The 12186-nt window shown below is 37.6% G+C and overlaps 2 protein-coding genes and 1 pseudogene across 6 annotated transcripts; 1 reads left to right on the plus strand and 2 right to left on the minus strand.

Annotated features, from left to right (window-relative positions):
• Positions 1-803: 803 nt before the first annotated feature.
• Positions 804-5479, plus strand: LOC121805753 (serine/arginine-rich-splicing factor SR34-like). 5 transcript variants are annotated; one of them, XR_006051526.1, is made up of 15 exons: positions 804-925; positions 1257-1324; positions 1537-1602; positions 1672-1746; positions 1833-1935; positions 2032-2078; positions 2183-2240; positions 2411-2460; positions 2607-2663; positions 2754-2881; positions 2972-3067; positions 4053-4372; positions 4458-4887; positions 5045-5139; positions 5226-5479. XR_006051526.1 is itself a non-coding variant. In XM_042205740.1 (14 exons), the coding sequence occupies exons 2-14, from the start codon at positions 1262-1264 to the stop codon at positions 5227-5229; spliced, it is 876 nt and encodes a 291-aa protein (XP_042061674.1). In that variant the 5' UTR covers positions 804-925; positions 1257-1261; the 3' UTR covers positions 5230-5479. The 5 variants fall into 5 exon arrangements, 1 of the variants encoding a protein (XP_042061674.1); XR_006051525.1 differs by having other exon boundaries at positions 4053-4887; XR_006051529.1 differs by lacking the exon at positions 4053-4372 and having other exon boundaries at positions 4536-4887.
• A 761-nt stretch (positions 5480-6240) lies between these two features.
• LOC121805770 lies at positions 6241-8002 on the minus strand. The gene is made up of 3 exons (XM_042205764.1): positions 7579-8002; positions 6631-6752; positions 6241-6548 (listed from the first exon to the last, which is right to left on the minus strand). The coding sequence occupies exons 1-3, from the start codon at positions 7904-7906 to the stop codon at positions 6426-6428; spliced, it is 573 nt and encodes a 190-aa protein (XP_042061698.1). The 5' UTR covers positions 7907-8002; the 3' UTR covers positions 6241-6425.
• A 284-nt stretch (positions 8003-8286) lies between these two features.
• Positions 8287-12066, minus strand: LOC121757213 (annotated as a pseudogene).
• Positions 12067-12186: the final 120 nt, after the last annotated feature.

Genomic DNA, 12186 nt, shown 5'->3' on the forward strand with positions numbered 1-12186 from the left:
TTTGACCACAAATATACCGAATCCACCTTGGCGTATTCCAACTAATCCTGCTAAACCGAGTTTGCGGATTAAGGCCAAAAGCCTCCCAACGGGTGACTGGGTTTAAAACCAACTCCTCTTTTACTCATCATAAATATTTTTTAAATGATCTTAATACAAGTATGGCATCTGATGAAGACCATGTGGAGCGTCATAATAAAGAATATAACGACAACCCTCCCTCCCCTCCTCCTGCACCAGGAACCTGATGCCACTATTCCACGAGTACTCTTACGGCGGCGGAGTCGTCTCGCGATTCCAGCGTCACAGCTAACTCTAAGAAGATCTAGTCAAATACACTTGGTCGAAATTTGGGGACCATCATTGGTGTTTCGATTTTAAATTATGTATTTTACTTCATTTGTTCCCTCCTCATAGTTGAACCATCTTTCAATTTTGGAAAGTTCCCTTATAGTTGAGTCATTTCCATATATAACACTTTTTTCGCTCTTATTTTACTCTCTCTAACTTTATTCATGTTGTACACTATATTCTATAGGTATTTTTCTCTCTCTTACTCTTTTTATCCATCGACTTAACACGCTAAATATCAATTTCTTAAACTCTGTATGGAAAAGTTCCGCCTCAATTACGAGGGAACAAAGGGAGCATCACTTCCAATAAATTACTACCTCGTCCACAAAAAATATACTATATACTAAGTTTATAAGTTTCTTAAAACCCGTATCAAATCACAATCGACAATTATTAGGGACGGAGTACTAGTATTAATGAATTACGGATAATAACGATAATGATATGTATTTCTTGCATCACCTTCCCAAATTGCCCTTTTGCTTGCAACCAGAATTTTAAAACCCTAAATTTCGCAACTACTGTACTATTCTCTATCTGAATCGTCTGAACTCCGCGCTCCGGTCCATCGGTAAAACCCCCATTTTGAGCCTCTCCAAAATTATTAGTCTATTGAATTACTTAATCCTGCTGAATGTCTTTTATTTTTAACATTTAATTTCTTGATATTTACGCTTTTTTGTGATGCATAAGTTTATGCTTTGAGGCCATCCTTTTATGCTTGTCGTAATATAGAGAGCACTGACGATTATTTTCGCTAAGATACTACTAGTATTTATATAATTGTTTTTAGCAAATTTCGTTTTCACAATTTTTTTTTGGGAAAGTTACGTGGTTTATGTGTATAATTTTATCAGGATTACAATTCTTGTAACTTATTCGCGTTTTGTTGATAACTTTAGCAAGAATGAGTCGCTCTAGCAGAACTCTCTATGTTGGCAACCTTCCTGGGGACGTTCGTGAGCGCGAGGTGGAGGATCTTTTTTACAAGTTTTTTTTTTTTCTCTCTTTCTTTTTTTTAACGTTAATGTTGAGTGATTTTACTCTTTATCGATCTTGGCTGAAGCAGCTGTGTTGAAATCTAGCTTTAATACTTGGGAAGTTGAACCACCACTTAAAAGATTTCAGAGTTGCATCTTAATATCCGCAATCTCGACATTTTTCAATTTCATTTACTTGCAGTATGGACCAATTGTGCATATTGATCTTAAAATCCCCCCAAGGCCTCCAGGCTATGCTTTTGTTGAGGTATGGTTTGATTTATATCTGAGTTTTTTAAATTCCTTGAAGATTCTAATCCCTACCTTTTCACCACAGTTTGAAGAGTCAAGGGATGCTGAAGATGCCATACGAGGGCGTGATGGCTATGATTTTGATGGGCATCGCCTACGGGTGGGCATTTGTTTGTGGTTGTCACTTGTCACCTTTTTGCTTGCATCTGTTGGTATGTTAATAATAATTTTGATATCTGGTTACAGGTTGAGCTAGCACATGGTGGGCGTGGTAACTCATCATCGGCAGATCGTCATACTGGAAGTCGTGGTCCCCGAGGAGGAGTTTCTAGGCGCTCAGAATATAGAGGTGGATACATAAATTCATATGTTAAGTGTAAATGTCATCCAATGTTTAAGATTTTGACACTACTGCATTTTTTCTCCTGTGGCCTTAATATTCCAGTTTTAATCACCGGCTTGCCTCAGTCTGCTTCATGGCAAGATCTTAAGGTAAGAGTGCATTTTCTTGGTGCTCAGTATTGGCCATTCTCTTGTCGTACTGATACACACCACTTAGCTGGTCATTGGTCTTAAGTCTTATTGTTTTTATTCAGGATCATATGCGTCGAGCTGGAGATGTTTGCTTCTCACAAGTTTTCCACGAGGGGAGTGGTATGTTTTATATCAGTGTGCATATCTTCTTTTGACAGATCAACAAATATATATTGCTAATGATATCATATTCTTGGTAGTGGGTACATATGTTATCCAGGAAATTGTTTTTTGGGATTCTTAGTCTGGACATATTTTTCTTATTGTGATTTCAACTTTTCTTCCCTCAGGAAAGACAGGGATAGTAGACTACACAAATTTTGATGACATGAAATATGCTGTGAGCCATCTTGCTTCTCTTCCATTTCTTGTAACTGATATATTTAAGTGACTATTTTTTCTCTGTTTGTTTCCCTGTTTGAGTAATTTTAACCATTCATTTGTACCTCCTACATTCAATAGTGATTTTTCTTTTGCCCAATACAGATCAAGAAGCTTGATGGTTCTGAGTTTCGGAATGCTTTTTCACGGGGAAGAGTGCATGTATGCTTCAGTGTTCAAGTTTGTACATTGTTTTCTTTTTGGATATTTTCCCATTACAATATCATCCCAAAAATTTTTCATTTTTATCAGGTGAAAGAATATGATTCCAGTCGCTCTAGAAGCCGCAGTCGTAGTCGCAGTCCGTCCTACTCAAAAGGAAGGAGCAATGGTCGAAGCAAGAGCAAAAACCCAAGTGTTAGCCGTAGCAGGAGCAGAAGGTTCAATGCTGTTTCAATACAATTTATGTTCTTTTTACTGTTTTATAAATATAATACTGAGGCTATACACTTTGATGAATCTACTTGCAGCAAGTCGCCTAAGGGGAAATCATCATGTCATTCAAGGTCTCGATCAAAATCTGTATCTCGGTCTCGTTCTGGATCAAAAGTACGGTCTTTGTCAAGGTAGAATATACTAATCTGATTTTTTTTGCATAAGAGTGTGCTTTCACTTATACTATTTGTTGGTTGCAAAAGTTGCAATTTCTTGTACATCATTACTGGATTCAATATATTGTGGATAATCACATATAATACATTTTTTCTCGTGCAATAGAAGTACTCTTTACATATTGCTGTTGCTTTACTTAAAATGCATCCAAAAAATAAAAACTTTTATGTACAACACAAATCTAGGCTAAACAAGTATCAGTGCTGACTCTTTATACTCACTCCTATCCTACTCTAAGGGACACATTTTCCTTTTTTGGATGTCTCACTCTAATACACATTTGCTAAAATGGAAACACCATTAGCCCTACTCTATTCTCTCTCCACTCAACTCACAAAACAAAACTGCATAAAATCCCATGTTGTATAGGAAATACTCCACTTTGAGTGGCACGGAGGGAGTATAACAAATTGAAAAAAGTTAAAGTTTGAGCTTGGATATGTACACTAGAAAATTAGCACAAAATAATAAATTTGAAGTTTGTATTGACTTGTTTATACTCTCCCGTATGCGAATTTGAGTCCCATTTTTCCATTTTAGTCCGTACACAAATAGGAGTCCCGGTTCATTTTTACTATATATGGTTTTAAGGTCCCACATTCCACTAACTCACTCTACTCACATTTCATTTAAAACTTATATATGCAAGTGGAACCCATATTCCACTAATTATTTTCACCCACTTTACTTAACCTTTCTTAAAACCCGTGCCGCCAAAAAATGGGACTCCTAATGACGAACAGAGGTAGTATTAATTAGTATGAAATATCTAACCCAGTATTTTTCCTAATAGTAATACTCACAAGCCTGATTGATGCAAAATATATTTCTCTGACTTTTCTTGTGTTTTGTTTTGTTCCGGAATAGAACCCAATTGTCAATATTTTGTTACTACAGCTGATAGTGCCAAATACCTATAACTATATTTTGTTTCTACAGCCAGCAGCTGATGGCAGAAAAATATTCGTTTGAACTATTTGAATAAACAAAACTTGATATATTTGGTGTCAGCCCTTACTGGAGTATGCTTTTCTTGCGCCTCCCTTCCCTTTTCGCCCTTGCCATTCCCCTTTTGCATCTAGCTTGCAGTTATGGAAAACCGTGTCAGCTGTCAAAGGATCACTTTCTTATATCCTCTGCAAACTTGGAATTACCTCTTTCTTGTTTCTAGATACGGATATATGCGCGATCTGGGGATTGCATATAGGATTTTGTTGGGTAAAATTGTTTCAGTTGGCTACAACTCCTTGGGGTTGGAGGTATGATGTTTTCCAGATGGTAACTTTGGAATCGTTCTTGATGTCTCTGTTCTAATGAGCATAGCAAATGTCCAATCGATGCTAGATTGGGAACATGAAGATCATGGATTACTTGGTGTAGCTGGATATTGGACTAATTGAATAAGAGAACAACTTTTTGCAGTGGAAATGTTTAAAATATCTCCAATGGTGCTAAGCTATCAACTCATTCCACCCGAGCATTTATTGATTCTTTTGGTATCTTTGCTAATCACATATTCCAGTCCCAAGGTTATGTTTCTTCTTTGATAGGTTACTAGGGTGAAATGAATATTTTTCATTCTTGTTTTTCTTCTTTTGTGTATTCTAAATGTCTTGAGTTTCATCTTGCCCAATATGGTGATGGTCACTATGATGTGGAAGTGGAAACAAGGCTATTGGATCAAAGTTTTAAAGAGGGACTAGTGGATATTAAATTGGGTTGTTTCTGGACCTTTTGCAGATCTCCTTCAAGATCCAGATCCCCGAAACCAGCTGTAAGTTTAGTCATGCTTTGATCAATTGTTGTTCTCTTATTTTTCATCCTTCCGGATGTGTATAAAATGCGATATTTTTTAATTCTAAATCTTGTCATTTGATGTAATACTGTCCCCATTATGTTTATATCTTCGTTTCAACAATCATAACACCCAGAAACGTACGAGTGCGAGTCCAAAAAAACACAGTTTAAGCAGAAGCCGCAGCCGTAGCAAGAGCCCAAGCCAGAGCCGAAGCAGGAGCCGTTCCAGGTTTACTTCTTTCAGCTTTGTATGTTATGGCCATAGGATCTAACTACTTTGTTGATGTTAATAGCATTTCTCATATTTTCCATCAGGTGAATGAATAATTTGATGGAGAATTAATGCTGCAGTGCTTGGCTAGTAAATCATTTGCAGTAAATGGAGAGAATCTACAATGTGTTATTGACTGATTGTCGAGTTTCTAAGTTTCTCTCATGTTATCTGAAGAAGAAAGTTTTCTATTTCTGCAAGACCTATGAATCCAGTATTTCTAAAATTGCCAAATGTAGCCATATCGTCTATACTATTAATGATGACTTAAATTAAAAATTACTGAGCCCTTGGATCTCCTCTGCCTTGTGCTTGCAGTGTATGGTTTAACACACCTTGCTTGATTTGATTACAAAATCATTATGATAATGCGATTCTCATACATTTATACGGGGAAATAAACTTGACATTTTATCGACAAAATCAGAAGAAAAAAAAAGTGTGTTGATAGTTCTTAGAACAACAGAGGCATATCAATGCTACGTTGCTACTACTATTTCCCTTTCAAAAAAAAATACTAGTACTTCACTATTGTAAATAGGAATTACTATTACTCCATTTAGATACATCACAAAATACCACTCACTATTTGTAGGCACCGTTTGCGGGAAGTTAAATTGACTTTTTTCAGTGATTTTATCCTTTAATACACGTCATTAAGCCGCAGTTTAATGCCAACACGCGGGTTTCACAGTTGGCTTAGCATATATATATATTATATAGGTAATATGGATTACTCGTATTGCATTCACATCATTTTCTTCTCTGAGAGGTAATTTTCTACTGTCTCAACAGATGCCTGCCTTATTCAATCATATACTTGTGTGTTTTGACCCCTCTGTGCTTGAGCAGTACCACAACATATTGGGCAGAACGACGTCAAGCCAATAAAAAGAGAGAGTCAAGCAGACGAAGGAACATTGGGAATCCCAGTGCCACCTTTTCACAGGCATCTAAGCTGAGTCAATAGAGTTTCGTAGAAAAGTTCTCTTTTCACATCCATTTTTGGTTGTTTTGTGATCTTGTCAAAAAAATAAACATACGTACGTATATAAAAAATGTACTCAAGAAAACGTTTCTATTGAAAATCTTCAGTAGTTGGATTGTTCGTTCAAACTAAAGCATTTCCTGAAGTAAAATAACACATGAGACAACATTTGAACACCTCGGACAAACAAACTGAGAGAGAGAGAGAGAGAGAGAGAGAGCAGGTTTGAAGCCAGCAACGAGCTATCTTGTTTGGATCACTTTGATGTGCCGACAAGCAAAGGGTTTTTATCTTTGTACATGTGATACCTTTTGCATAGCTTCTTGATGGTTGCTACAGAGTGTTGCAGCTTGTTTAGTTTGATATCCATGAACATGCTCTGCAGAACAATAAATGCATCAGCTAAATTAAATCATGCTACAGAAATCAATTCACAAGCTTTCACTTGTTTTCTCTCTCACCTGATAGTCATCACCATACTTCTCTACCAGGCGACTGACATGTAGCCGTTGTATGGCCGTAAGTGGTTGGAGGGAATTGTGATTGCCATCAGACCGCTTCTTTCCCAATGCCGACTTCAAATCTGAATTGTTCCAAACGAATCAATAACACATTTCAGAAGCATGCAAACTGAGTTTTATTGATCAATACTTAAAAGAATACAGTTTGTCAATATATAACAGAACCTTAGAGCTTTCTAACAAAAACTCATACGCGGATGTGCCAATTATACGCATAACTCGAGAGACAAAAAAACCCAGCCACATAACAGCAAGATACAAGGAGCAAATCTTCAAAAGAACTGTAGATATTACTGTTCACATGTATAGAGCATCAGAGAATTGAATATTTTTATCCTCATTACAAGAATTTCTACTATCCCACATTTTCAACAGGATATGAATCAGACAAAATAAGCTCAAATCATACGAGTTATCAAGGGTCATTGGATATATCCAAACTAAAAGAAAACATCTTTTGAAAGGTGATAGACAATAGCTGAACTCTAACCATGCAACTACGTAAATGAAACAATCACTTTCCACAATGACCAACTTGATCTCCTAATTTGGGGGCTGCAATGTTCCACTAGAGTGTCTTGATGATGAGCTGAACAGGAAAGTGGGAGCAATTATCCTGCCACCATTGTACATTGCAGCCCCAAAAAGAGCCAATCAGATATTGTACTAAGTAATTAGCCTCGCAATGATCAAACTTTACTTGCTCTAAACATCATATTGATTGCCAGACGCATTACCTATGGCTTTTACTCAAACTAAAACCTACTCCTGCATCGAAGACCTAAACAAATTAGCACAGCCTTTAACTACAGCTAATTTAGCAATCGACACCAAAATATATAAATAAAGGAATAAAAGGTGTAGAAGCAAAGCAGCGAAAGCACTGACCATCTTCTTCGAGTTCGCTGCCGCTGTCAATCGGGTCGAACTCTGACACGACCAGGTCGCCCTCGGGAGGCATCTGGAGAGCATCACTCTCGACGATGTGGTCCGTCCGCGAGCGCACGCCGAGGTAATTGGGATTCGAAACGACGCCGAAGGTTTTGTAATTCTCGATGACGCTGCCCTTCTCATCCCATTTCGAGAGAGGGTCGATCAGAGATTTCAATTTCGGGGGGAGATTGAACGCCGGCTTGAATATGTGAGGGTTTTTCCTAGGCAATCCCACTTGCACTTTCGTCCTTGATCGCTTGTACTTCCGCCGTGAACCGCCCATTGCTGTGATTTCGCCTCTTGCGGAAATTAGGGTTTTTGCAAAAGGGGCTAGGGTTTAACAATTGCGCATTATTCAAAATCTTAGCTATTTCACCGCGGAGTTGTATCACTTGTAGTGTGTGTTTCATATTCCGGGCCTTTTTTATTATTTGGGCCTTCCAAGTAATAGTAGGTCATTAAAAATTTACTTCTATCCGTCTATAAATACAAATTTTAGTATACTAGTATAAATTTGGTAAGTATAAGAGAGAAAAAGAAAAAAAAATGGATAAAATAGTGTTACTAATTAGTAGTACTAGTATTTTGTTATGGAAAAACTTTTGTATTTTTAGTATGAACTAATTTTATTGGATAGACTAAAACGAAAACATGAGACTATTATTTTATGAACAAAATATATTAAAGTGCCAAAGATATTAAACCACTACAACGCTACTACTTTAAACATACAATTTTCCGTTCATCTTGAGTTATGATAAGGCACAATACTCCTACAAGGAAGTAAGTCTGTTAAATCTAGCAAACACAAATGATGAATTACTGCGATGGAGTACATAAATATTTATAACAATAAACAGCCTTCTGCCCTTATTTCCGTCCATATTTAGCTTAATAAGGTGATCTTGCAAACCCCTCCTCCCTAAACCAAAAATGACATCTTGATAGAAAATGTGTCTCCACTCATCACAGTTGTGCGGACCGGTTGGCCTACCCGGTACCAGAAATTCAGCCAGCCAAGAGGAATCACGAGGATAATGGTTGGCCAAGCGTACTGGCACGTGATGATTAAGATGCTGAGCAGAGTTATATACATGGCGAGGGTGAAGCTCATGAAGAACGGAATCAGGATATCTAAGTTGGTTTGATCAGTCGAAGCCTGCGTAAGTGAAAGTATAAAGATTAGTTTCTCAATGTACATGGAGATGACTATCTCTTCTTCAGGAGCTAACTCCATTCTCAAGGGCCTGATAGGACAACATGAGAACTTCTCTTAGAATTTAAAGCATAAGAAAGTGAAAGCCATTGAACAAGTCAAATATACTAAAAAATTTGTAACACAAGTTCCAGACAGCAGTAAAATAACAGGATAGCTTCTATAGGTGATACATACACAGTCAGAAGCAGCTTATACAAGAAGAAAAGGAGAGGGGGGAAAGTAAGCAGGAATAAGGAAGGGTGAGCATCTTGTTATTGGCATAAGACAATTATGTTTCGATAACTTAAAATCTCAATATTGTCTTAATAGGGGTGATACTGACAGGTAAATCAAATAAATGTGTGCCAATTCAATTTCCAGATTACTGATCAAGCGCCTTACCTGAGTAAAGGTTGTTGATTCAAAATGGTTGTTTGAGACAGACGCTCATAGTTGTATTTTTCATCTGCAGCATGCTGATGTAGAAGCACAGTAAACCAACGTCCTTGGTTGTCCAAATAAGCAATAGCGCTTGTTTACTGATACCTATTATAGAGAAGAGAATTACCTGTTCCACAATGAAAAGGTCCTGAGCTGTTTTCCCAATAATAAACAAGCGGTTAAACTGTCCAATCACCTGCAGGCAAAGATGGTACTAAGTGAGATGAAGATCATATATATTTTCTGGCTGGTATTGAATCATGTAAGGCTTGGACAAGTAGTGATGATGGTAAATGTTATGAAATTATTCGTGTAGAGACCTTCATTTGTTTAAAGTTTTCTTTCTTAAATAGTCTTTCCAGCTCACTGGTAGCAGCAGCTAAGGCTTTGGCCTTTCCCTCCTCATTTACTCCTTCTGCGAGCTCCAGTGTAGCTGCATCAAAACCCCTAGAGATAAAAAGACGGAATAAGTTAACTGCAGAATGTCCAATTATAGTTTTCAGCATTGGTGAATGTTACATGGATGAACTTCCTATATACCCTTGTAACTTTATACTTCCTGATGTATGGCTGATATATTTGAGTCTTGAAAGCCTCTTCTTCCTCCTCGAAATCAAATCTTCCAAGCTAAACTGCAATGTGAAGCCGACCTTTGAGCCAGAACAAACCATTGGAGCATCTGTTGGTGGACCAGAAGATTGTAATGGAGTGCATGCATCTGGAAGGTCATGAGGTATACGTTGAGCATTTGCACTAACTGAAGCAGCTAGTACAGAATTATCATCCAGATCTCTAACTTGAACTTTCTGCTCCTGCACACACATCATAAAGTATAATTGATTGTCAAATACTTGGACTTATTTAGAGCATTAGTTCTCTTTATCCAACTTGTGAAACAAATGCTTTAAGAAACCTTACTAGAAAAGGACCCAAGTTCTTCAAAAAATTCACCATGACATGTTTAGTTTGAGAGCAGTGCACGCATACAGAGTCCATAATTATGCACTGAATGTAACCTTATAAGAAATTACCACCAGGTAAAATTTGATCACAGAGGAATATGGAGAATTATGTACCTCACTAGCTTTATTTTGCTTCTTCTCAGCACAAGCTAACCGAGCACTTGTATCACCATCATTCCTGACTACACTTCGGTTTCTGCCCCCACAAGGAAGTAGAATGCTGTCATCTGATTCATAAAAGACGCTATTGGTACTTGAAATTTTGATCACCCTAGTCTCATCAATATTATTGGAGCCATCAGTATCAATGACATTCCCTGGAGAGCTTGGAGATGGAGTGTGCTTCGAAGAGCTGCTCAATCTAAGTCTAGCCGCACCAGGTTCACTTCTAAGAAGTGGGACTTCAGATAGTGCAGTTTCAACACTTTCATGTTTCCTCTTATTTACAGTTACAAATTTGTTGAGTGACATCTGTACAGTACTTGAGCGCCCAAGCAACTTTTCACTGCAAGGACTATCTTTCTTGGTCAATGTAGATGGCAGATAAGTATGTTTGTCTATTCTGTCTGTAATTTGCTTATCAGGTGTTACAGATAAGTTCATATGCTGATTACTGTGTACTCTGGGCGTTAGCCCTCCACTAGTCTGTTTCATTTTCTCGCTGGACAATTCTCTTAGATCATCGTAACAGTAGGTGGGATACCGTCAGTTTTCGCGTATAATTTATCTTCTCTTTCCTCAGGAACCATAACGCTGTCAGGCAATAATTGCTTTGAAGGTGTTTGTGATCCCTCATGCATAAACTGAACATTAATTCCATGGTCACTCTCATTAAGTTCGTCCACTCTGTTAACTGAATAACTTGCCTCATTGGAAGAATATACCTTCTCCAGAGCATCTCTTAAGGATTTCAATATGGAAGTTTCATCAGAGAAAAATATTTTCCTTTTATCAGGAGTAACATTTACATCATATGCTTCTGTTGGGACAGAAAAGTTCATAATGACAATAGGATATTGTCTAGAATTAGCACCTCTATATAACTCATTAACAAGCTTGCCAACTTCGGGCATATCAACTGGACGACCATTAACAAAGAAGAACTGCCGATCCCCTATATTCCGGCCGCTTCCATATCCAGGTCTGGAAATAAACTCTTCAACCATGCAACTATCAGATATGTTAAGTGCGAGGGGCTGTAAACAAGAAAAAGTACTTGGGCCAAACACCATGATGATATTCTCTTTTAGGGACCCATTACCCTGTGTCTTCAGCACTACAGACCTTGCATTTTGTCCCAGTGGTATTGGTGCAAACAATTCTAACTCCTTTAGCAATTACAGCGTAGGCCTGAAAACCAATTTCACAACAACCATACAAGCATTTGAGATTTTCCATTTCACACAAACAGAAAACGATGATTGGGCAAATACAGATTTTCTCCGATGAAACAAATGCTGCTCAATGAACCACGGAATACATAAATGAAAGCAAAAGGACTCACGTTTAACAAGCTGATTAATTTGCCATATTCCTTCTGAATATTTCTATGGAATTCTTTGCTCCTCACAGGAAAATTGGAGAACAACGGCAATTCATCATACAATCTGTTGGCACCACCGTCCGCGCAAATACGAATTCGTGCTGCTCTACAAAAGACACCCAACACTTAAAATAAACAAACTAATGAAAAAATAATGACTATGAACTCGAAATCACTGTTCTTCCAAATAAGCGGAGTGAATCGCGGGAGGTCCCGGTTCAGAATGACGAGCACGTATGTGAGTGCGGCGGATTGGAAAGGAGGAACGCAGACGAATGACTCATTAACTCCATGACCATACCTCGCTTTCGTTAATGAAGATACATTAAAAAAAAGTTACGTTTTTAATCATTTATAGACATAAATATATTAGTAATTTGTTGGCTTTTATAAATATGATTATGAAAAACAATTTGTTG

This window comes from Salvia splendens, chromosome 1 (genome assembly GCF_004379255.2).
Source record: "Salvia splendens isolate huo1 chromosome 1, SspV2, whole genome shotgun sequence".
Classification (NCBI taxonomy): Eukaryota; Viridiplantae; Streptophyta; class Magnoliopsida; order Lamiales; family Lamiaceae; genus Salvia; species Salvia splendens.